The sequence below is a fragment of the Lissotriton vulgaris genome, chromosome 1_1, assembly GCF_964263255.1.
Source record: "Lissotriton vulgaris chromosome 1_1, aLisVul1.2, whole genome shotgun sequence".
NCBI lineage: Eukaryota > Metazoa > Chordata > Amphibia > Caudata > Salamandridae > Lissotriton > Lissotriton vulgaris.
The window spans coordinates 1,359,605,343-1,359,630,796 of NC_141685.1; the positions used below are offsets into that span (position 1 = coordinate 1,359,605,343).

General features: G+C 44.2%; 1 protein-coding gene across 2 annotated transcripts in view; it reads right to left on the reverse strand.

The window, feature by feature from the left end:
* LRP1 (LDL receptor related protein 1) overlaps positions 1–25,454 on the reverse strand; it is a 1,437,817-nt gene that overhangs the window by 1,074,281 nt on the left and 338,082 nt on the right. For both annotated transcript variants that reach the window (XM_086966724.1, XM_086966716.1), the window contains exons 14-18: positions 23,468–23,657; positions 18,913–19,038; positions 17,868–18,008; positions 17,446–17,571; positions 1,746–1,862 (exon numbers count right to left, since the gene is read on the reverse strand). In XM_086966724.1, the coding sequence (XP_086822850.1) occupies positions 1,746–1,862; positions 17,446–17,571; positions 17,868–18,008; positions 18,913–19,038; positions 23,468–23,657 (700 nt within the window). The remainder of the gene's footprint in view (positions 1–1,745; positions 1,863–17,445; positions 17,572–17,867; positions 18,009–18,912; positions 19,039–23,467; positions 23,658–25,454) is intronic.

A 25,454-nucleotide genomic window follows, 5' to 3' on the forward strand; every position in this document is an offset into this window, starting at 1 on the left:
ACGGACGCTGAAAAACACCTCGGCACCCGGATGCCCCAGGGCTCCCGAGGTGACCTGTTGGTGTGGCCTTGGACCTTGCCCCATACTTACCTTAAGTCCAGGGGATTGGTCTTGTAAGTCGCTGTGCAGTGTACGTCTTTCCTCCAGAGGAGAACATCATCGCTTCAGAAAATGCACGGTGTCCATTTTCAAAACTGTAAAAATTCATAACTCTAATAGTACTTAACTGATTCCGATCTTGGTATCTAAATTCATATAAAAGTAGGTGTTATTTTTAAAAATAGGTGTTGCATTTCTTTACTGAGTGTGGTCTTACTTACTGCCTTTGTCTGTGCAATAAATGCTTAGAATTGTGCTCTGATACGCCTAACTGGTCACCAACATTACCACAAAAGAGAGCATCATGTGTGTCTCTAATTCGTTTGGGGTTTGCTTGGACTCTTTACACAGTGTACCTCTTTCGGGTCCACTATATAAAGAGCCAGCTTCCTACACCAGTGTCCTTTGAGGTTAAGACATATTTCTCTTGTCTTTTTAAAAATATCTATGCTCAGCCCTTGGTACAGTAAAATACGTATCACTTTGTGGTTGAACCATGTACTTGGCAGTGGATGAAAAAAGAGAGCAATGCCAAAACTGACATTCGATCTAGGAACCTTACCATCAACCACTAAAAATTGCTAAAAACCTTTCTGACTCAACTTTCGTTCATCCTTTCAGACAATGCAGTGAACAAAGGCATCAATCTCCAGCTTGCTTTAGTTACAAAAATCGTTTCGTTACCGAAAACCAAGAATTGGGTGAAGTTGGCAAGCGTCAGTATCATGGCACATCATCCACACTGGTCTCCATGAGAAACTTACTGCCCGACTATGAACGCTACAAAACTATTAAGCATTGATCTGCCTAAACCTCTACAATACCAATCAAATCGGGTCTGCCTTGAAAGTTCACCACTGGATTCCAGGATGATATTCAAGACCCTCTGCAATGTACATAAAGCTTATTGGTATGCAAGCAGAAATTGGCTCCACACCACAGCTCAACAAATAAGCTTCGATCATTTTCCACCCTTCCCCACCCCCAACCACACACACCCCCAAACCCCACCCCATGATCAATCAACAACTATACAAGAGGATGACACAGAGGGATAATCCGGAGGTAAAGGGCCTTACACTGTGCAATGCCCTCAACCCCAAAATTAGATCAGAAACGGATCCTTTCTGATTCAGGAAACTTCTGAAAATACAGTCTATAACTTTTATTTATTTCCTCCAAGGCACAGAGCATCATCGAAGCACATCCAACACAGAAACCAACCTATTTGACTGGACTCTCCCTGCACTTACTCATCATCAAACTGCTGAATGTGGACTAAATAATTACAAACAACTGTTACAGTCTCAGAAAATTACGCAATTCAGATTAAACAAATGCTCGCTTTAACTAGGAAAGCTGCAGATTCATCCCAGAGGTTTTAATGTAGTCAGCTTAAGCCAGCCCATTTATGTGGCAACCAATAGCATTCAGGGCCCTCTAAAAGCATAATGAAATTCAACTTTATTACACCTGCATAAACAGTACTGCATTAGTCGAGTCAAGCATTTATGGCAATATAAACTGCTTTAGGACTCTGGTGTGTTAAACTGCTAAGCACACAGAGTCTGCCTGGTATGTGCCACTTTTTTCCTACCTGCTAGAGAGTGAGACAAGTGAACCTATACTTCAAACAGGGAACTCACCGCATGAGGCAGATTCATCAGACCGGTCTCCACAGTCGTCGTCTAAGTCGCAGGTCCAGGAAATGGGAATGCATCGGCCACTGGCACATGAGAACTGGTTGGGAGGGCAAGTCCGTGCTACAAAGACAGAGAGACATTACACAGTGTGACCAGGGCTATGCCCCGATCATAGAGAAAGTATAGTACGCTTTAACTAACTAGACAATAAAATATGTTTGAAGACTGGCAGCACAAAGATCTTTGAAGACACACAACAGCAAAAGTCAGGAAGAGTGTTCACAATATTTTACTTGACCACAGGAAAGAGAAAAATGAACACCTCTACCGTGCAGTGTTGGTACTTTGCATTACACATGGGAGTCAAAACACTGCAAAATGTCAGCTTTAAACAAAGTGATATATAGTGTTGGATTGTGAATACTCCATATGGTACTGTGCAGGAAAGAGGATTATTATTTGGGGATGACAAGTTTCCACCTCAGATGATAAGGTCAGGACCTGCTGAATAGCAAACAAATTAAATTAAATAAACCCGTGCTCAGTCCCTGGTAATGTAACTCAAAGTAGAGAGGCATAAATCAAAGTCAATGTGCAAAGTATTTAATCAGTGGACCACGGAAGTAAAAGTCATAAAATTCAAATAATTCCACAACCAATTTTAAAATCAAAAGCCATTTTATGGGTGAAATAAGACCAAAACAATGGAAAACCAATCAGGGGAACTAGAGATACGAATTTTTGAAGATTTACGTGAAAATAGGGGTAAAGAGAGCAAAGCACCAATGATTGTCTATGGAAACGATATTCTAGGACCTAGGCACGATTTAAGGTCAACTGCAATGGAGCCATGGTCAGATACACCAATTGGATTGGTCCCAAGTCAAAGACTGGAAGTAAATAAAGTTAGGAAAGGTTTCTAAACACAAAAAAGAAAAAAATGCTCCGAGTAGGCTGCTGCTAATTTTGTAATTTCCACTGTGGAACCAAAGGCAGGATACTGAAGCAGGCCAAGCTCTCTGGAGCTATGGAGATTTCCTGTTAAAAAAAATGTAAGTCCCAATGTAGAATGGGACTTATTTGTTTTTTCATAGGTGGTGGGTGCCTTAACTGGTATGAAGCTGAAATTCAATCCAAGGCAGTAGAATTGCCTGTTAGATACTTTTTCCTACAGGTCCCCCTGAAGCTCGGGAGGAGAAGTTTTTCAAAGTTTCCACACTTTCTAATGGTGCCCAGGACTTTATAGGATAACTCTTAGGGCATCAGGCAGTGGCAAAAAACTAAGTCCAGTCAAGGACCAGTTGCCACTCATCAACTGGGAATTTCCAGTAACAAGCCCCTTGCAGATGGTGGTCTCCCTATAGCCACACAGAAGGGCAGCCAACTGATCCTTTGAGTCCGCTTCTTTCTTTTGGGTAAAAGAGAGCAGGTCTAGTCCTTCAGGGCTAATCTCAGGTCACATACACAGCATGTCCAGTAACTGCTCTGAGGAGGTGCCATGGGATGCCACATTTAAGTGCAAGATTAGTGGAGTCCTATGGGGTGGATATTGTCTCGTATGCAGATGATACCCAACTGGTGATTACGTTATCTCATGACCCAGTTGGGGCAGCAGAGAATTTCTCTTCCTGTCTTGTTGCACTCGCTGGCTGGATGAAGGGCAATTGTTTGCGCCTCAATGGCAACAAGATGGGACTCCTTATTATCGGTCTGTCTCCGTCCGTCTGGGCCTCAGCCTGGTGGCCAGCTGATTTGGGTACTATGCCCACTCCATCTGGCACGGTAAAAAATCTGGGGGTTATTTTAGATTCTAATCTCTCTTATTTATTTATTTATTTTATTTACTGACTTATACCGCGCTAGGAACTCGACTCCCTGAGTAGTATCTCCGCGCCTTTGGTAACATCAATGAGCAGAGACCCTATCCAATGTATAACAGATTCCCTATCAGGATTAATGATTGAACAGGAAAGTTTTTAATTTTTTCCTAAAAGGAAAATGTTCCTTACAGGTTCTGATGTCATGAGGGAGATTATTCCAGAGCTTTGGACCAGCAACTGACAAGGCCCTACCCCCTTGTCGGGATTTATACCCAACATGTGAGGAGTGTAGTCGGGAAATGTTACGGCATACTCAAGGTGCTCCGCAAGATCTTAGACCTTCTCCCGTTCAAAGCTAGGAAATCCCTAGTGCATGCCCAAGTCACCCCACATCTCGACTATGGGAACTCACTGCTATGTGGGCTTAGTAGAAAGGGCCTGAGCCAACTGCAATGTGTCCAGAATGCGGCGGCCAGGCTAGTATTAAAATTGCCTAGGAGGTCATCTGGTAAGCGGGCACTTCATACCTTGCACTGGCTTCCCATGCAAGAACGCATTCGGTTTAAAACCTTGTGCATTACCCACCGCATTGCTCATGGCCGTGGCCCCTCTTACCTCCAGAAGATGATGACCATATACCGTCCTAGACGGTCGCTGAGATCTATGGGGAGCATGCAGATGGTGGTCTCCCGCATCCGTTGTGCTCGGATGGGAGGGAGATCCTTTAGATTTCTTGCCAGCAAATACTGGAACGAACTTCCGTTCAATTTCCGGATGGAACCTTCAGAATCGCGTTTCAGGTTGAAACTGAAAACTCGCTTATTCCCCAAGGTCTAGTTGCCTTGCTGCCTTGTGTCCTCTCCCACCTGGGTTGCTGGACTTTTGTTTCGGAGTTCTGTCGGTATGCATCCACAGCGCGGGGACGCACTGTCTTCCAGTGTAACCAGGCGCTTAATAAATGTTTTTATTATTAATTTTTTTATGTGTGGCTCCAGCTACTGGGTTGGGGTGACTCCTGGGCACTCCCTAGCCAATGGGGTAAATATTCCCTGGGAACACTACCCACTTCGTCAGCAATTCCTGCTCACTTATACTGCAAACATTCCAATAGTACCCCTGTCTTTGAGAATCCAAGACGGGGAAACAATTCTCCCCTTGTGCTGATGCCTTACGCCCACCCACAGGTGTGGCCAAGGTATCGAACTATCCTCTGTCATCACACAAACCCAGTTCTGGTGGTAGCTTTCCTCCTGCTGGGGTTTGGTGCCAGTCAGATGTAGGGGACAAAAGTTGAGGCATTTCAAAATGTCACCTGAATTTCCTTAAGATATTTGAAGTAAATTAAGTTCCCCTGCCTACCCCCACCAGGTGTTTCTGCCAGGGGAAGAAAACACCTCCCAACCCAAGCGCTTGTCTCTGCTCTGGGAGCAGTTTTCACACCTCTTTCACACCAAATTCAGACCAAGTACCAGCTGGGAAGTGCTGGAGAGAGAATGAAAATTAGCCTCCAGCAGCTTCAGGCAGAGTAAAAAGAATTTTCTAAAAGTTAGATTCCCAATACATTTACTAAAACTCTGAGTTCATCATTAAATTGGATATTTTAAATATAAAAAATGGCTTTTAATGCAGTTTGCAGCTGGCACATTTTAAAAGAAAGCTGTAGATCAAAGTGTATATTCTACACTTCGATTTTTTATAGTATAATAAAAATAATAATAATGAACTTTATTGCACGATTAATAAAAATCTTTGCAATTTCTCTTTAAAAAAAAGTGAAGGAGATACATAAGAGTTTTACAAAGACGGGTAAAAGCAGTAGAAAAGTAAAAAATTGAAAAGAAAGACCCGTGCAAACAGGTATAATACAGTGCATTTGTATATAAAAAAATGTTTTACAAAAACTTTTAACATTTACTGAGTCTTTGGTTATAAAAAGAGAATTCTTAACGTGCGACAGCAGGTCTTTTTAAATCAAGTTCAATCACGAGCAGCTGGGTTTAGGGTCGTGTTAACTGTTTTCATAAAGCGCACTAGTCTACAGGCTAGTTGGATGTCTTCTCCCTTAAAGCTGATCAGCAGAGCTTGTCTGCGAGTTCGCAAACTGCTTTGATTCCAGAGCTGTGTTAGTTGGCCCCTTAGGGCTCTATCTAAAGCTTTGCAGCTACATAACAGGTGCAGAACATCCTCCTTTGGGTTGTCGCAAAGCCTACACTTAGGGTTGGGAAGCAGGTGCTGAGGTATGACTGAGGTAAGGCGCTGGTATAGCCTTGGATCACGAACCACCCGTGCGACCTCCTAGTTAGTGCTGCCATGTCTTCTTCCAAGGAAATTATTTTCACGGATGTGTTAGCAAGGCGCTTAAAGCATTTGTGAGTACAACTCGAGTCCCAGAGGTCTTTTAGTACAAGGGACTTTATAGCTGTTTGGAGGTAGACCATTGCAGGGGAGCCCTTGTTTGTCTCCAGCTATTTCCAAAGGTGGGCATTCAGGGAGTCTTTCAGCGTTCTTTACTTTATGCCAACATTTTGCGTATGCTCCCTTGCGAACAATTTGCTGCTTCTGTAAGCCGAACTTCAGCCTTAACTGCGCTGGGGAGGTGTACGGAGGGAGTGTAAAGAGTATTCGGAGTGTTTTTACTGACCACGTTGTCTAAGGTGCTCTCATCTCTCCCTCTCATGCATTCACTGCTGTATGTTATTGATGGAAGCAGTTTTGCACGAAATAAATCAAGCAAGGGGATTAAGTTTGGGCCCGCTATTTTGTTTTTAATGCTTTTTAAAGCAATGGCCAGTGAGATCCCTCTGTTCTTTATTGATGTTTCTTGTCGCTGGAATGAGCCATTGGAGTCAAAAATTATCTCCAGATATTTGTATTCTTTAACGGTTTCCATTTTAAGGTCGTGAAGAGACCATCGAAATACTTGCTTTTTTGATTTTTGATTAAAAACCATCACCTTCGATTTTTCCGTATTTATAGTATAGACTACAGCCTAACCAGTGACAATGTCATTTTAAAAACTAGTCACTGCGGGAACACACTATTTCTAATGTCATATGTTGCACTCAAATATTATGTGCCCTACCTTGTGGGCAGTAAGATGCAGCAAGGGGTAACTTCTTTAATATTTAAAATAAGGTTTCCTACAAGTCCTAAGGGTGATTTCAACAGGCCTGGGCAGCAAGGTTCAAGCTGCTTCTGTCACGCTACACAGGGGAGGCATTGAAACCATGTTTTCACTGACACTACAGTGGGTGGCACAATAGATGCTGTAATACACCAAGTGACATTTAACTTTCCCTGCCAGTGTTGTATTTGTGCACCATATACTATTGTCTTATAGGAAAATTAAATGTGTCAATCTGGTGTTTAGCTAATGTCAATATGTTCTATGGATCAGAGCACATACACTGAGCACTGGATAGCACCATACCAGTATTAAGAGTTCAAGATTATCAGCAGGCATGTCCCCAAAAATAAAACAAAACGGGGGGTGACCATGAGAAAATATGTCAGTTTGCTAAGGACAGCAATTGTGGACAGTAAGAGGGCAGTCTGGGATGCATGTGGCTAATGTGACTAAAATACCAAATAGAATAGCTGCAGGCCTGGTTTAACTTTTTCCTTAGTGTAGAATGTTATTCTAAATTAGGATTTAAAATTAACCTTTAGAAACCAACTACTTCGTATTAGCAGACCAGATACAAATTATGGGATCTAGCCTCCAAACACGATATTAATGCGCTTAACAGTTAAAAAAAAAAAAAAGGAATTTCTGGAAACCAGTCTTTATAAAGAGGCACAACCCCTCACCCTTTTGCCAATGTCAGTACCACGCAGAAAATAGATTTAAAGAAGCATTAGCCTGCTTCCTGTGCAGTGACATGAGATCCTACCTACCAAGAAATTACAAATCATTAAAAAAACTTTTAGGTTTCATGACCCTTAAGAGTTTAAAAGGAAGGCGGATGTTAGGAAGGAGGGGTGGATGGATGCACAAAAGACAATTTCTTATGTGCTGGTGATGCAGCGAGCAGTGCATGTGAGAAATACTCCCTTCACAAAAAAAACAACATTTAGTGGGTACAGAGATGAAACCACCAAGCATAATGGTAAAGAAAGCAGAACGTTTTTATGAAAAGAACAGGTTGAAGTAAGCTTAAGTACCAGGATTGGTAATGTGAAGAATGAAGAACTGACGAACATCACCAGACAAACTAGTTCACTAATTTTCCTTCAAATGTTCAAAGGGAGACAGTTAAGAATGTGTGTAAAGTTTTTAAAGTAAAATCTGACTATTGTAGACGTAGAAAGCTATGTAGTACCCTGATTAAGCAATTGACAAATCTTTATTTGGAATACAATTTTATTGATTGATAAGCTTTATTTCGGTAAAAAAATACCATAAAAGCTTGTACAGCAATGCAGGATACAATAATTATCAAATACAATCTGATTACACACAAAGATTTAAAACAGAGAGGGAAATGTTAAAAACGATTAAAACCAGATTAAATTGACAAGGAGAGCCTACTTGTACAAATCAATACGAATCAACCAGGACCATTTTAAAAATGTTGACACAGCACAAACAATCACAGAGGATGTGTCAGTCATTAAAATACGCATCCCCACTGTGCACTGGCGGGTGCCTAAGAGTCTGAATAAAGGTTTTAGCCACCAGGTCCTCGGAGCACGATAGTCCGGACATTCAAAGAAAATATGAGCTACAGACTCTACTCGAGTGGGACAGGACGCACAAAAAGGGGAAAGTTGGTAAGACCGTTTCCAGCGGGCGACTACCTCGCCTACTGGAAGAATCTCCACTCGAAACTTGAAATACAAGGTACGGTCAAACGGAATGGAGATAATATCTAAGTAGGGTTCATAGGCCACCACATCTTTGATTCTCACAAAAGCTACAGTAGAGTTGCAATGTCGTGAATCTAGATGTAATTTTGCAGAGACCCAGTTCCAGTACAACTTTTTAATCGTAGCTTTAGGTGGGGCAGTTTTCAAAGTCCATGCGTCAGATAACCCTATCTCCGCCAATAATCGTTTGACGTCCCTCAACCATTTGATCCTGGACCAGCCTGCCATAGCCATAACCTCAGATAATGCTTCCGCATAGGAAGCTAGTTCGGGCACCCGCCACAACCGTGCCCAGAGGAGCAGGGGGCGAAGCTGCGCTTGGTCCCTAATAGATCTGCAACCTAAATCTAGTAGCACTGGAACTGTTGGTGTGCTCCAGGGGAGAGCCATCAGATCTTTCAAGAATTTGCTCTCTGATTTAGCTAGTACATCCAGGTTGCAGGTGCCCCACAGCTCTGCCCCATATAGTGCGGCACTGACCCCTCTGGCTTTGTATATTTCCACAACTGGGGCTAGAGGTTTGCTAGATGAGGAGCGTTGTTCCTTAAGTAAAGTGCCTCCTACCCTTTTGTGGCCCAGTTGCATTTTGTGGATGTGCGGGTTCCAGGAGAGGGAATCATTAAGGCGAATACCTAGGTAATCAAACTCTGAGACCCTCTCCAATGGCTTGGAGTTCAGAGCCGGAGGTCGACCAAGTTTCTTCGGGGGATTCATAACCAGGAACTTGGTTTTATCGGTGTTAATTACCAGCCCTCTCAACAAACAAAACTCCTGGAAGCTGTTCAAAAGGCTCCGGAGACCCATAGGGGACTTTGAGATAAGAAGAGTATCATCTGCAAAGAGCAGTGTGGGGATCCGTTTGCCGCCAAGGAAGGAGCGTCCGAGGGATTTCTCAGCAGATGTTCAACCACGCTGTTTACATAAAGAGAAAACAGGGTGGGTGCTAGCAGACATCCCTGTCGACGCCCCTTCCCACGTGGATCCTTTCGGTTTTTTCACCCTTCGTACCCCAGGGCACCTGCGCAAAATTGCCATCGTGTAGTTTTACCAGAAGGGAAAGGATGTACGTGGGCAGCCCTAAATCTAGCAAAACCTTCCATAGCTCTTTATTTGGAATACAATTTTATTAGGTATTCAGATATATTGATATAATGCCTAGTGTGCGCTTGATGTTTTGTTTATCTGTGAGTGGTTTTGAATTAAACTAGAATACACCAATAATGGGGGACCATACAGCCCCAATTTCAGTAGTATCATCACAGTAGGAGTGTATCTACTTCAAGCCCGAGTATGTATACTCCAGCAATATTACATTCTATCTAACAAAATACATTAATAACATGTCTTCTGGGCACACAAGATACACAGGAGCATTTATAATTATATAAACGTTTTACAAGGGAATCGCATAGATCCAGCTTAGTGTCCAAGGTATTACATGTAATCTTGGAGGGGGTGGGATATTATACATTTCAAAACACTGCTACACAGTTCAAAGCACTATTAATTGACTGGCTGGGGAAGCAGTTGAACAACTTCTCATTCATCATTATCAACTGTGATAACGAATAGTTTCTTACCTGTTGGTGTAGTTTTGCAGCTTGAAGATCTTTCTGGATTTACTATGCTGTGCATTTTCCGCTATCTGGTGGTTGGGTCCGGAATCATAGTCTTTTTTCTCTCTTTTTTTTTTAGCTCAGGTGGGCGTCGACGTCCCACCATTTGGTGTACCTTCTGTGACGTCGGCATGCTTCCGGCGGAAGCTCCCACCCATGGGTGCCATCTTCGCATTCTTTTTTTTTTTTCTCTTGTGTGTCCTTGTAGTGAATCCATGGCTATGTTTGTTAAACCTTTCTTCAACGTAATTCTTTTCAAGTGTCTTGTAAGCTTCAACTTGCTTTCTATTCCATGTGTTTCCACCTTCTTCTCCAGCCTCATCTTTCTGGCGGAGGCGGTGGGTTCGCTAGTGAATCCAGAAAGATCTTCAAGCTGCAAAACTACACAGACAGGTAAGAAACTATTCGTTTTGCAGCGTGAATCTTTCTGGATTCACTATGCTGTGCATCGATTTTGTAGCGGTTTTGTTACTTTTGTGGCGGCTGGGTGGAAGATGAGCGTTGGTTGTTGAATATATGTGGAAGCACTCTTTGTGCTTCCTTGTTCATCTGTACATCCACGCAACAGTGCTTAGTGAACGTGTGCACTGAAGCCCATGTTGCCGCCAGGCATATGTCCTGAATTGGTGTGTTGGCCAGAAAGGCAATTGTTGCTTCTTTCTTTATGGTCGAGTGGGCCTGTGCCCCTCCTGTTAACTCCTGGCCCGCTTGCTTGTGGCAGAATTGTATCGTTTGTTCGATCCATCGAGCTATGGTGTTCTTAGTCACTGGTCTACCCAGGTAACTGTTTGCGAAGGATACGAAGAACTGTTTTGTCTTCCTGTGTTCCTTCGTCCTTTCATTGTAGTGCATCACTGCCCTTCTTGCGTCTAGAGTGTGGAGCGCCCTCTCAGCGCTTGTCGTGGGATTCTGGAAGAAGCTAGGAATTTGAATACTCTGATTCATGTGGAACCTTGACACCACCTTTGGCATGAAGTGCGGGTCTGTTCTCATCACAACCCTGTCACTGTGTATCTGGATGTAGGTTTCCTGCAGTGTTAGTGCCTGTAGTTTGCTCACCCTGCGTAGCGAGGTGATTGCTACCAGAAAGGGTGCTTTCATTGTCAGCATTTGCAGTGATGCCTTGTGGATGGGTTCGAAAGGTGTTTTCATGAGCTCTGTCAGTACCACATTCAGGTTCCAAGCCGGCGGCAGCATCCTTTTTGGTGGTGCTATTCTTTTAGCCCCTTCCAGGAATCTTTTTACTACTTGAGATGTAAAGAAGCTTCTCCCTGTTTCTCCTCTTGTGTATGCCACAAACGCTGCCAGGTGTACCCTCAGCGAGGATGAGCTTAGCTTAGCTTTTATTAGGTGCGTGAGGTATCTTAGCACCGTTGATTCCCTGGTCAGCTTTCTATGGAGTTTTTTCTTGCAGCACCATTGAGTGAATCTTTTCAATTTTTCCCCATAGCACTTGCGTGTGCTGGGCCTTCTTGCCTCCCGCAGCACCCGCAGGGTGCTCTCAGGTAGTTTTAGATGTGCAAACTCTAAGTCCTCAGGAGCCAAGCTGAGAAGCTGAGGCTCTCCGGCTCTGGGTGTAGGGCTTCTCCATTTTCCATTGAGAGTAGGTCTCTTCTTTTTGAGAACTTGTGGGGTGGGCCCTGCGCCATCTCCATTATCTGTGAGTACCAGGTCTGCCTGGCCCATTGTGGTGCCAGCAGGATGAGCACCATGTTGCTCGTCATGCATTTGTTGAGAACCCTGGGGATCAGTAGTATCGGGGGAAAAGCGTAGGCAAATGTTTTTGACCAGCTTATCCATAGGGCATTCCCCTGGGATAGTGCCTCTGGTTGTCTGGATGCAAAGTACTGGCATTTTGCATTCTGGCGTGTTGCAAACAGGTCTATTGTCGGAGTGCCCCACCTCCTGAATAGTCTTTCTGTTTCCTGTATGTTGAGTTCCCACTCGTGGGATGCTGAAGTCTGCCTGCTGAGCCAATCCGCGTCTACATTGTCCTTCCCTGGCAAGTGTGTAGCTAGCAGGTTTATTTTGAGTGGCATTGCCAATCTCCAGATATCCTGTGCCAAGCTTGACAGAGGGAATGATAGAGTTCCCCCCCTGCTTGTTGATGTAAAACATTGTGATGGTGTTGTCTGTTTGTATCAGCACCTTTTCGTTGTACAGTTGTTTCTGAAAGGCCTTGAGGGCAAGCAACACTGTTTTCAGATCTAGGTAATTGATGTGTGACCGCATCCGCTGGGCTCCACAGACCCCTCACTCTGAGCCTGTTCATGTATGCGCCCCATCCCTTCTGGGATGCGTCTGTGGTGATGGTCACTGTTGGGTCCGGTGGCGTTACAGGCTTCCCTATTGTTATCCTCTCTTTGGTCCACCACTTCATTTCTTCCTACACCTTGTGCGTTACAACCACTAGATCCTCCCAACTTCCTGTAGCTTGTGACCATTGCTGTTGCAGCTACTCTTGGAGTGGTCTCATTTGTAGGCGTACATTGGGGACCAGGTGAATGCATGACGCCATCATTCCCAAGATCTTGCTCACTGTCAGAGCTCGCCCCTTCTGGTAGTGACGTTTCTCCCTCAGTAGGCTGAGTGTCCTCTTTTCGCTGGGTAACACCCTGCATTGGACGGTGTTGATTTGAGCTCCCAGGAAGATCTTCACTTGCTCCGGTTCCATCGAGCATTTTCCCCAATGTATGGAGAATCCCAGGCTTGTTAGCGTTCTTGTGATCTGCTCTGCATGAACCTTGCATGTCCTGTAAGAGCTTGCCTTTATGAGCCAGTCGTCGAGGTAGGGGTACACGTGCATCCCCTTCGCAGATGTGCGGCCACTGCTCCGAGGCATTTGGTAAATACCCTTGGTGCGGACTTTAGACCGAATGCCAGGGTTGTGAGTTGGTAGTGATCCTTGTTTACTGTGAATCTTAGCATGTGCTTGTGCTGCCTGTTCCTGGGGATGTGCAGGTACGCATCTTTGAGGTCTACGGTGGACAAGAAGTCCCCGGCCTTTATCTGTGGGATGACCTCTTGAAGGGACGTCATTTTGAATTTTTTAGTCTTTACATACTTGTTTAGGAACCGTAGATCCAGGATGGGTCTTAGGCTTTCATCCACTTTTGGCACCAGGAAGTAGTTGGAGTACACTCCTCAGTTCCGTTCTTTGAATGGGACCGGTTCGATGGCCTCTTTGAGGAGGAGTTCTTGAGCTTCCTCTTGGAGCAATTGCAGCTCTCTTCCTGAGTGCTCTCTTTTCTTTGGCTTTCTGTTTGGTGGTCTCTTTTCCAACTCTATGCAGTATCCGAACTGTATGATGTTGAGTATCCACTTGTCTGTGGTTATTTTTCTCCACTCCTGGAGAAAAAATCTCAGCCTGCCTCCTACTGTTGTTACATGTTCCTTTGTGATTTGCCCGTGTAGCCCTCTCCTCTTTGTTTTCCCGTGCTCCTCCCCCGGAGGGTATGAGTGGGTGAGCACCTTTTTCCGTGTGAAGTCACTTAGAGGGGGGTTGTTCACTGCCTCTCCTTCTATGGCCCCGTCCGTTTCATTTTCCTCGAAAGGACTGGCTCCTGTTCTGATCGTTCCAGTTTTGCTTCTGCTGGCCCTGGTGACCTTGGTTGTCACGCTGTTGACCCTGGTGCAACGCCTGGTGTGATTGTCCTTGCTGGTTTGCACCCCTTCCGTTCGGCCTCCGCGTAGGAGTGCCTCTTCTCATCCCCCTGAATTGCAGGGCCCCCATGGACCTGGACGTCTCGTTGTCTTTCTTCAGTTGGGCGACTTTCTCATCAACTGGGGCTCCGAACAGTGTTTCTCCATTGAAAGGTGTGTTCATGATGTTGTTCTGAACCTCTGTTTTGAAGCCTGAGCTCCTGAGCCAGGCTTGTCTTCTCTCTGTGATGCCTATAGCCATCAGTCTGCTGGATGTTTCAGCCCCATCCAAGGCTGTCTTCAGGCATGAGTTAGCAATGCTTTTCCCTTCTTCCACGAGGTGCGTTGCCCTCTGAAGGTATTGCTATGGGAGGTGCTTGAGCAATTGGCCGATCTCATCCCAATGTTGGTATTGGTGCCTGTTCAGGAGGGCGTTGGAGTTAGCCATCGACCAGTGCATTGCGGCGTTCCGCTCAATTTTTCTGCCCGTCAGGTCCATTCTCCTGCTTTCCTTGTCAGGTGGTGGCCCAGATTTTGTTGGGACGTTGGGCCTTCTACTGGCCGTTGCAGCGATAATTGAATCTGCTGTGACGGACCCCTTGATGTAAGCAGGGTCCTGGGAGGAGAATTTGTATTTCTTCTCTGTCCTCGGCGTGACTGACCTGCATGTAGCCGGGTCCTTGAACGCTTCCTTCCCCTGATCCGTGATACTTTTCAGCATGGGCAAGAACTGGCTTCTTGTCTGTGTGGGGAGCACTGTTTCCAGCAGGAAGTCTGCTTTAGGCTTTTCCTCTTCCAGCTTAACCCCATAAGCTGCTGCTCCCTTCCTGACGACCTCATTGTATGCCCCAATTTCATCTGGCGGTGAACCCCTCGAAGGATATGTCTCCACAGGCTAATCCGGGTTTTCGGCCTCGATGTCCTGCCATTCCAGGTCTTGGGCCGTCGAGGATCCTGAGCCGTAGCTGGACTGCTGCTCCCCATATTCACCCTCTGTGTAATAGAGGTCCTCTTCGTGTTCCGAGGGCTCCGGAGTTTTCGGCGGCTCTTAGACATCGAACTCCTCGTGCTCCTGCACTTCAGCGACGGCTGTCGCTGGCTTCGAGGGGATCCTGAAACTTTTCATCTTTTCCTCGAAGTCCTTCTTCCTTTTAAGGATGTTTTCCATCTCGGCCTCGAGCCTTCTTTTCTTTCTCTCCAACTGTGCGGCCTGCTCGTAGTCCAGCGTTTCGGCTGCTCTCCAACAGCATCATCGAAGTCGAAGCTTTTTTCGGCTCCTTCTCCTTCGAAGTCGAAGTCCCTTTTTCGGGGGCTTGCTTCGACGACCTTGGCTTTTCGCCGGTCTTCGGCACCCGGGAGTCCTTCTCGAAGGATCCACTGGGCCCATTATCGGGGATGCAGCTTCGGTCGTCGAAGTTTTCGGCGCCGGTGCTCCCTTCGAGGCTCTGAACTCTGATTTTCGAGAGTCTGTCTCAGGCTTTCGAGGCCTTGTCGAGGTTCTCGGGGTCGTAGACTCTCCTACCTTGTCAGACGTTTCCTTATCGGTCTCTGCGACCGTGAAGTCATCTGGACTTTCGGCGATGTTGTCGTCGGTGGAGAGGCTCAGTTTGTAAAGAGTCGGGGCTTGACCTTTGCCTGCATCGTGTAGTGAGCTATCCTCTGCTTCTCTCGAACCCGGAGTGTCTTCGGTTTGAAGACGGAGCAGGCGTTGCAGTCTTTGCTCTCGTGGTCGATCGGCAGGCAAAGGTTGCAGACCAGGTGCTGGTCCTTCTGCGCGAATTTGTGGTGGCAGTTTTTGCAGAATTTAAAGGATGTCTTGTACATCCTTGCGCTCAGGGGGCCCCATGTGTGCGCATTTTCCGAAGGGAGTCTTATATCTGGAGGTTCTTTCCCTTCTCCTAATCTTCTTAGGTCTGTTCGATCGAAAAGTTGCTGTATTTTCTCCTTTTCTCCTCCAAAACTTCTGGAGCTTCACGCGACGATCCAGACCCAACGGCGGAAAAAAGAATCTGAAGATGGCGCCCAAGGGTGGGAGCTTCCGCCGGAAGCATGCCGACGTCACCGAAGGTACACCAAATGGTGGGACGTCGACGCCCACCTGGGCTACAAAAAAAAAAAAAAACACTACGATTCCGGACCCAACCACCAGATAGCAGAATATGAACAGCATAGTGAATCCAGAAAGATTCACGAGGCAAAACCAAGCTCCCATTACTGTCAATTGTTAGCATTGTCAGCACAATAACACCCCAGGCTTTCACCATATCTTGCGGTGTAATCTCCCTCTTGACCTCTTTTAGTGCTCCCTCCCTCCTTGCACTACACCCACTTGAAAACTTCATTATATCATTTCTACACATTAGGACAAGCTGCACTTTTCCAGCTCATAGATATTTCATTTGGCCAATACGAGCACTAGATCTAGAAATCTACTGGACACTTGGTTAGGTTTGGTTCTTGGCAACATAAAACCAGTAAGCATGCTACTGGAGCATTTGGGACAAGAACTGTAGCACCGTATTCCGATACATAGTCTAATCTAGACGGCTCCACATCATGAAAAAAAAAATTTGCCCCTGACTTTGTTACATATAGGACAACCAACATGTACCTAAGGAGACACATTATTTTAGAGGTGATATATACCCTAGGCGGGTAGTAATAATAAATCAATTTAAACCTAGAGGTCCAAGAGATCTTAGGAGTGTGTAGTAGGATTTTAGATTGACAAACTACTCTTAATAAGAAAAAGAAGCTTAGAACTCGGAAGCCAAGTAAAAGCCAGGCTGTCATAATTGACTAGTAGCTATTCATCTAAGTAAGGGGGCTTATCTGTCTGATGAGAATAAATCAAAAGGAGAAAAAAATCCACATTTCAGCAAATGGATGAGTAGTTCCAGGACCATTGTTCAGAATGCCTAGAAGCGTAAATTAAAGCGGATTACAATAGACTTAAACAGTTTTAAGCAAAATTTCGGATTATAAACTCTTTTTCCTCATTGCTCTAAAGTGCCACATTGTATGCTTTCAATTGATCCTCTCTCCTCTTTACCCTTCACCCACAAAGTTTCACTACAGACTTTCCAAAACATTTTATTGTTTGGGAAATCATCTCAGGTGGTGCTTTTTGGTCAAAAAAGGATTGTTATAATTTTCTATTCCTGAACATGTTTGTATATTGCAACTGTAACCAAAGAGTTTTCCACAATACTCGGTAGTGTATGGCTACTAAGCAGTAGGTGGAGAGGTGTCCTAGTGCCTAGAACTGACAACTTTGGAACATAAGGAACCTGGTTCATATCCCAGATTCTGTGGTACATATAGTGATTGTGGCCTTAATGTGCCAGTCCCCAAAATAAAAAGAAAATATGTATTGTAAACTGGTTCTAGAAACAATCTGCATAGAAAATTGGATGAGTAAAAGGTCTTAGAAAATGTGTATGCTGTCACACAGACATAAGACTTAATTTTGGCAAAAGGCAAAGCATTAGTTGACTTTCTTTCAAACTAGAGATGCATGACCGGAGAAGGATGAGGTATGGTAACCCTGGCGCCCCACCACAAACTCAGTTCCCAGTATACTGCATGAAAATAAAATTAAATGTGGGTGAGGGATTCAGAGTGCTTGGAGTGAGTGCTTGGAGTGAAGAGACAAAATTAAATGTTTATTTTCATATGTTATTTCCTTCTGGAACCCCCTGGGCCTATGAAAGAATAAAAGTAAATCACAAATAATAGGAAGTGCGGGGGACTGACCTGAGCAGGTGGAGTTGGACTCGTCCTCATTGTTGCCACAGTCGTTGTCCCCATCACAAAGCCAACGGATAGGAATGCAACGGTTATTCTCACACTTGAAACGGTCTGAGGGGCAGGTGTGCTGGTCTGTAGAGGGGGACAAATGTGTCAGTCTCTTTAATACACGCCATAATTCAAAGATTGACACAAAAAGCATAACAGTATTTGGGACAGTTCTGGATTTCAGTGATAAGCGGGTTTAAATACAATGAGGATAGAGAAGAAGAAATTGAAGGGTTACTACATAGAGCAAAGTTCAGTAGCTTCACAGAATAAAGGGGGGGAGCTATGCATGTCACATTTCAGTCGCTGCCGTCACAGTTGGAGGTGCCCTTGTGGGATAGAGCTCATGGGCATCTGGAGAAGGATCTAGTATTACGTACGGCAGAGCTCTGGTGCTTCATCACTGTTGTCTAGGCAGTCGTTGTCACCATCACACTTCCAACGCTCCTGGATACACCGGCTGTTCTTACAGGCAAACTCTCCAGTCTGGCACTGAGGCGGTGGAATGTAGGACGGGTTCGCTGTTAATACAAAAATATAAAGAGTGATAAGTCGGACAAACCAGAAAAACGGGTCAGAGATCAAAAGAAAAGTAAAATGGATGGGAAAGCCACAAAAGCTGCCAAACCTGTAATCCAACGTGATCGCATTTTTGATCCAAAACCAGGAAATCACAACATGGAAGAGGTTTGTGCGTTTTTAGCTATATATTTGCACACTTCGATTAGATGTGGTCTGCACAGTATTTAATTAGTGCATGCAGTTACAGGGCACTGCACTCATTTTTTTGGGATGCAGAGGCTACTTTTCATCATTAAACTCTTTCCCGAGAGCAAGAGAAAGACAAATAAGGAACAAACAAAGAAGTTAGGAGCACAGTGGCCACGAGAAAAATCAGGGAGAAAAAAAAAAGCTAGCACAAGTGGAATAAAGCAGTATGAAGGGTAGGATGGTGGAAGAACACATGGATTAAGTGGAAGAAAGTCTAAGCAGTCTTGATATTCATCAACCCTACCAATTAGTAGTGGCGTTGATGGGCTCCTAAAAAAAACTTTGTAGTACTGCTGTTCTTTATATTTTTGATTAATATTTTTACAAATTAGGAAATGCCTGGGGGTAAATCAAAATGGAATTTGGCTCTAGGTTGAAAAACCTGGAAAAGTCAATGCGGGCCTTATGAGGGAATGGTGCAGCAGTTAAGTTGGGGGCTGAAAAGAGGGAGGGAACAAGAGAGATCTTCAAGGTTAAAATGGTAAAGCATCAGCGGAGGAGCTGAAGGGTGTAAGGTAAGGAGTTTCCAGGACAGTCTGGACAGAAGAATGTCAACATGGTGCTGCTTGCACTGAATTCTGTAGCTGCATACAAGACATCTTCTTAAGCAACTGATCTATGTGTGGATTCAGTCGATCTAAATCCTGGTCTCACCTTTGCAAGTGACAGCATCCACATCTAAGATCTGGTCTTCTGCACAAGCGCACTGCCTACTGCCCGGGGTCGCGAGACATAGGCTACTGCAGCCCCCATTGTTTACTCGACAAGCATTGGATCCCACTGCACAAGTAAGAGACACAAACAAAAAGGTGGAATAAATAATGCATACTGTGTGCCAATCTGTTAAGCAAAGCGTCAAATGCCACTGCAAGAAACAAGCAGTAAATAACTGGCATAACACAGGAGAGTGCATCACCCTCGTTTAACTAGAACTGAAAGGAGTTTAAAAGCTAACCTTTAATGATAACCCTAACTTTATTAAATAAAACAATAATAGAGTTTGAAGGCTTATATAGCAGATTACCCATCTGAATGGCAGCAATTTCATTAAACTGAAATTGTAAAAGATTAGTCGGCCCCCGCAGATATTCAAATGAATGGCCTGCACATTGCATACAATTCTGCGTTACCCTGTCAGCACCCTCTCTTCAAAAATTGAAAAGACGACATTTTTACAATAAAATTATCAGCATGGGAAACAGCAGGGCCAGTTTCTTTACAATCTAAATACAAGAGCAGAGAGGTCTATCTTAAATTTTCCCCCTCCGTTTTTGCTGACACTCTGCCGGCTGTTTCTCAACTGATCTCCAGCACAACCTCAGGAACACATGTCCAATGTCAGGTTCCTAGGCCTCACCAGTCCAACATGGACGCACCCACGTGACGTACTGCGCCAGCTGGAAATGTTTGTCTTCTCTTGGAAAGCTACGGCCTTCAGTTAGACTTGAGAAGAGAAGCTTTGGAAACTTACTGCCAGATTCATCAAAGACCCGTTTTGCGAGTCTGTAATAGCGAATCATAAGGAATCGCTATTACAGACTCGCAAAACGGGATTCATGTAGGAATCGCAAAATAAATTGGGATTCCTACACATTCCTCATTTGCGATTAGCAAATTGCTAATCGCAAATAAGGAATAACTCCCCATTCATTCCTATGGGCCTAAGGCCCATAGGAATGAATGTGGAGTTATTCCTTATTTGCGATTAGCAATTTGCTAATCGCAAATAAGGATGCGATTTCAAGGGTGCTAGGGGTGTCCAAAGGACACCATGTAGCACCCCTGCAAGGTAATCTACATTGGTGTTGCGCACACACATGTCCAAAGGACATGTGTGTATGCAACATGCAACTTAAAAAAAATGCTTTTAAAAGCATTTTTCTAAGTTTTCGCTATTTACCACGAGGTTTGACCTCGGGGTAAATATCGGCCCGAAATTGCGATTTCGCTATTTAAAAATGGATGATGAATTGCATTTAAGGAATCTCAAATAGAGATTCCTTAAAATGTAATTCCTCGCAAATTAGCAAACTCGCTATTACCGATTTTTGCATTTGGGATGATGAATCCCAAATGCAAAAATTGCGCTCGCAAAGGGCCAGATTCTGAGAATCTGGCCCTTTGCGAGCGCAATTAAGCTTCATGAATCTGGCCGTAAGGGATTATGCTAAAGGCCAATTTCTCAGGGAAAGAGCGGCTTCCCTGCAGAGCAAATAGATGCAGTTCACTTAGGCCATTGTCATGTAGAAACTCACTGACAAATTCAAGCACACAAAAGTGTTATGATCTGTTCTCTAAATGACCAAATAAAAGTTTTTTTCATTAGTTTAACGGAAACTATTTTTCCTTATTTTAAAGAAAAAAAGAATCGCAGTTTGCATGCTTAAAGCAGGCCAAATGTTCTTTATACATATTAATGTTTCAGAGTAACTCTGAAGTTGTGGAGACGTTGCTTGGTACGTTAAAAAAAAACGTTATGTGCCTCCTGATTACAATATCCAATTGACATGTTGCAAAAAAAAGTATTTTCTAGCACCTAAGATTGCTCCTGTAAAGGGTGGTGTAGAATGGTGTTGGTTAAAGATGCTGACAAACCTAGCTGAATCAATGATCAGGTGGAAGCACAGGTCATGTCCATTTAGTTTTGGGGATTCAGCACAGCGCTGAACATGTAGAGTCTCGGTCATTTCAGAGTAGCTAGATTATTAAATGAGACAGAAAGAAAACTCTGGGAGACACAATAAGCATCTTTCTGAACGTTGCTAAAACACCGAAGGCAGAGTCCTCCACGGGTCATATTCATTTGGAGTCTGCAGACCATGGCCCTCAAGATTATGCAGAGAACTAGCCAAATAAACCACGAGCTTTTGTTCACGTTCAGGCCTGTCCATGTGAAATTCAGTCAGGAGCAGTGCCTCCTGCTAAAATGTACCTCGCACAACTACTACATATCGCGACCTAGGTATCACGATGTGGATGGAGCAAAACAAAAAGGTGCACTTGAATACTAAAAAGGTTTGCTTAATTGCTATTTTCCTCATGAAAATCATCATTTCCGAGAGATTTCTCAACCCCTAAGTTCAATGTCAATATCCAAATACTAGTTAGGCCTTTAATGCTGAAATATGCGGTATGCTGTCAGTTAGGGAATTCAATAGGATGGCTCGGTGTGTTGACTCCTCTGCTGCAGAAATTATCACTGCACTTGCAGGTGTCTCAAGGAGGGGACAGTTTAGTAAGTCATCTGCCCAATGTGGCACTAAAGACTTGGTGATAGTAGCATCTGTTATTGTGAGAGTTGGAATGTGGACGATTCAAGGAAACATAAGTGTGTGTGTGCGTGTGTGTGTGTGTGTGTATATATACAAGTGCATGTACATATAAACACACACACATTTATATATATATTCATTCTCTGAAAAAAGCAGGTTTAAAATCATGATAGGAGAGGGACTAATCAAAGAACGTTTGAAAACTACTGAAAATCGCGAATTATAGTTTAGTCAACTATTTATAACTTGTGCCCTTGATATTCAGTCCTTATTAACCTCACATATTACATTACAGATAACAGGTTAAATGGCATCGCAGATAACATCTAAAAGGACTTAATCCAATGATTATGACACTGTTTTATAGGCTACGTGGATCATAAGTTATTCAACAACCTACACCTGTGCCCAATTTTCTATTGCCACTAAAGAGAAAATGAACATACCCTTTTAACAACGTTCATGACATGTAGCCGATTTGTAAACTCACCCATATTTGGTGAATGTCACCCTGCTTTTGCTGGCATTAACATGCTTAACCTGGAATGTCCCCACAGACTTTACAATGTGGTCACCCTTTTTATAAACCTTGAACACCTTTTAAAAAAACTGAGTCAAGAGGTTAACAAGTATGCATGAGCCACTAATAAGGCACCTTCAGCCAGGCCCCACGGACAACCATCAGTAGTTTGGTCAAATACATTACACACATTCGTGAGATGAGAACAAAGTCATGCTACTTTAGAGCTCTCCTTACAACCATACTGAATTAAACCATCCCTAAACGGGTCCCGCCCATGAGTAAATAGTCTATTGTGAACAGAAGTGTTGGCTTCTCTCACAGATTTTTGGCAACAGGATTTGGCTTTAAATCAGAACCTACTATAAAAGGTGACTCTGCAACCTACACCAGGTGCACTAAGCCTTTTCTTTGTTTAGCAGTAAGTACTTGTTGTAGCTGAAACCTTGTAGGGAGGCAAACCATGGCCCAAACACCTTTTGCCATGTACAGCCAGACGTAGCTCTAGGGCACACCCTATTATCATCTAGGGCCTACCCTATTACCATTCTATGCATCCACAAGTGCACACAAAGTAATCTTATGTTGTATATGAGGATAGGCCCTTTACTACCAATGCCCTTTTTTACCACGATGCATGAGTTTAAGAAGAAATGTAATTAACAGTATCATGGATGAAGTCCTCAGTGATATCATCAATGTCGTCATTTGAGATGCCTTTAGTGATGTCATTTAACATTTCATTAGACTAACGCATAAAGAGTAAAGTTCAGTGTTTATTTTTTATTTTTTAAACTCTTGTTCTCGTTTCATTCCATCCCCCAACTACAATCTCACTTTAACCTTTGACTTTCTCAGAACATTTCTATTTGATCATATTTTAAGTTTAGCACGTGTTAACACGTTCTTCAGGCGGGCAACCACAGTCGGAAAGGGAGTTTGGGCAGAAGGCAAAACCAATCCTGGATCTATAGTCTGAGAGTTGGCAGCAGGAGAGAAGGTGTGGGTCAAATTGGGCACCTGCACTTTAGCTGCTGGAATGGAACAAAATACTCATTCAGTACTAGCAGGATGCATAACAATCTCAATGCATGGCATTCACAGCAATTCAATGCAGTGAAACAGACAAGAAAAAGAGGGCGTCTAAGCCTCCTGTAGCCTCCAGAGTGTCCAAGCTGGAGATTCTGTTCCAGCACATGTCCTAACCACCAAAGAGTAGGACATGAACCTTTTGTAAGCCAGGACTGGAGGACTGTGACAAAATACTCTCTCATCAAGCAACCTGCAGGATATAAATTACAGCAAACCAGAAAAAGACACTTCCTAAAGTAATTTGGGATTGCCACATCCCTTTTCTTGGCCCCCGCTTAAGAGATCTGCCATGAAGTACACACAATCAATTAAATCTATGGGTTACCTTGCTGCTGCTGTGCATCGTACATTCGTATCTCAAAAATCGGCGGCCTCTCATTACGGAGCAGCTTGATTGACTTGGACGTCTGGTCCATGCGGTAGATGCTGCCGCTGCGGTATTCCGTCCAGAATAGAAAGCTGTTGTAGTGGCATAGACCAAAGGCATGGTTCAGCTCTGTACCCTCGTAAACTATCTGCGGAAGTGGAAACAGACAAAGTCACACGGTCAAAAGACTATCCTAAGTTAGAATGAAAGGGATGGGGGTGTTGATCTTACTCAAACTGGACATACGGCCTGCCTCATACCAAGTTAACCCTCGCTGCATTATATGGTGTGGTTGTGTGGCACCATAGTGTAATTCACTACCAACACATTTAGGATCAGTCAGGGTTGGTTTGTTAAACCTTAGCGCAATCCTGAATAGCTGTGCCTCTGATCAGTCAGTCTTACACAAAGAAACAAGTGTAAAGCATTTAAATAGTACCAAAATAACTGAAGGAGAAGACATGACACTCAAGGAATCAGACACCAATTTATAAAAATAGACTCAAATGGTATGTATTTTCAGGCACCATGATGAAAAACGCGCACCAGAATGTTCCAAAGACACAGCGTTTAGAAGGTATAGTAAATCACAGCTTTCCACTCAACTTTGAATAACCATTGGCAAATTCAACAAATTTGGCACTTCAAAACTTCTCAAGAAAAACCTGGGTAAGTATTGTGATTACTTAGAGTTACTTAAGGTGAACTTTTCCAACAGGGAGACAGTCAGGGGGGCCAGCAAAGTCCACAGAAACAGTTACTTCAACGAGAAAAGCAGTCTGGAGTCCAGTTCCAGCGTCAATGGCTCCTTTCCATAGACTTCCATGGAGTGGTCCTGATGCAAGGCATATGGGATGCTTAAGATGCTGAGTGGTGACAAGGGTCTTCCTGGGGTTATTCCTCAGTCCACAGGATAGGTGAGGCGATCCTGGCTACGGATGCCTGTTGCCACTGGGTACCAGTTCCCCGGTACAGTGGTTTCTGCGGTTCACTTCTTTTAGCAGGAAGGTGCATTCCGGACAATCAAACTACATTGTAATGTAATGTAAGCACACATTTATATAGCGCTACTATCACTCCGAGGAGCATCTTGGCGCTCAGCACCCAACCCCGCTGACATAGGTTGGTGGACAAAAGTCGTGACTCCGTCAGAAGCGGTCGCTCCACAGAGCCCCTGGCCCTTGCTGAGATCGTTCTGCTTCTTACTTTGCACCATTGCCTAAGATTGTTCCTCCTCACTGCTTCCTGCATCTGGTATCGTACTGCTGCCTGCATTTTGTAACGTGCTGCTCGTTTTAACATTGTTCTTATAGTAGCGCCTGCATTGCCTCATTACTGCATAAATGACCCGCCTCGCGTAACGCTAGCTTTAATTGTGTACCTGTTGCATTAATTGCTGAATTACTGTGATTGTGCCTCTGCCCACGAAGCTTTCTCAGTTATTGGCCCCAATCCGGCTCCGGTTTTGCTTCTGTAGCCATTTTGTTGTTGTTGTGCCTCGGAGCCCGTCCCCTCCAGCCCGCACTCGCCTCCCAGCTGATCCTCCCTCCCACTGACTCACTAGGCTCGCCCCATCCTGGGAATCACTGTGACCGTCCTGACTCCGTCAGAAGCGGTCGCTCCACACAGCCCCTGGCCCTTGCTGAGATCGTTCTGCTTTTTACTTTGCACCATTGCCTAAGAATGTTCCTCCTCACTGCTGCCTGCATCTGGTATCGTTCTGCTGCCTGCATTTTGTAACGTGCTGCTCGTTTTAACATTGTTCTTATAGTAGCGCCTGCATTGCCTCATTACTGCATAAATTACCCGCCTCGAGTAACGCTAGCTTTAATTGTGTACCTGTTGCATTAATTGCTGAATTACTGTGATTGTGCCTCTGCCCACAAAGCTTTCTCTGTTGTTGGCCCCAATCCGGTTCCGGTTTCGCTTCTGTAGCCATTTTGTT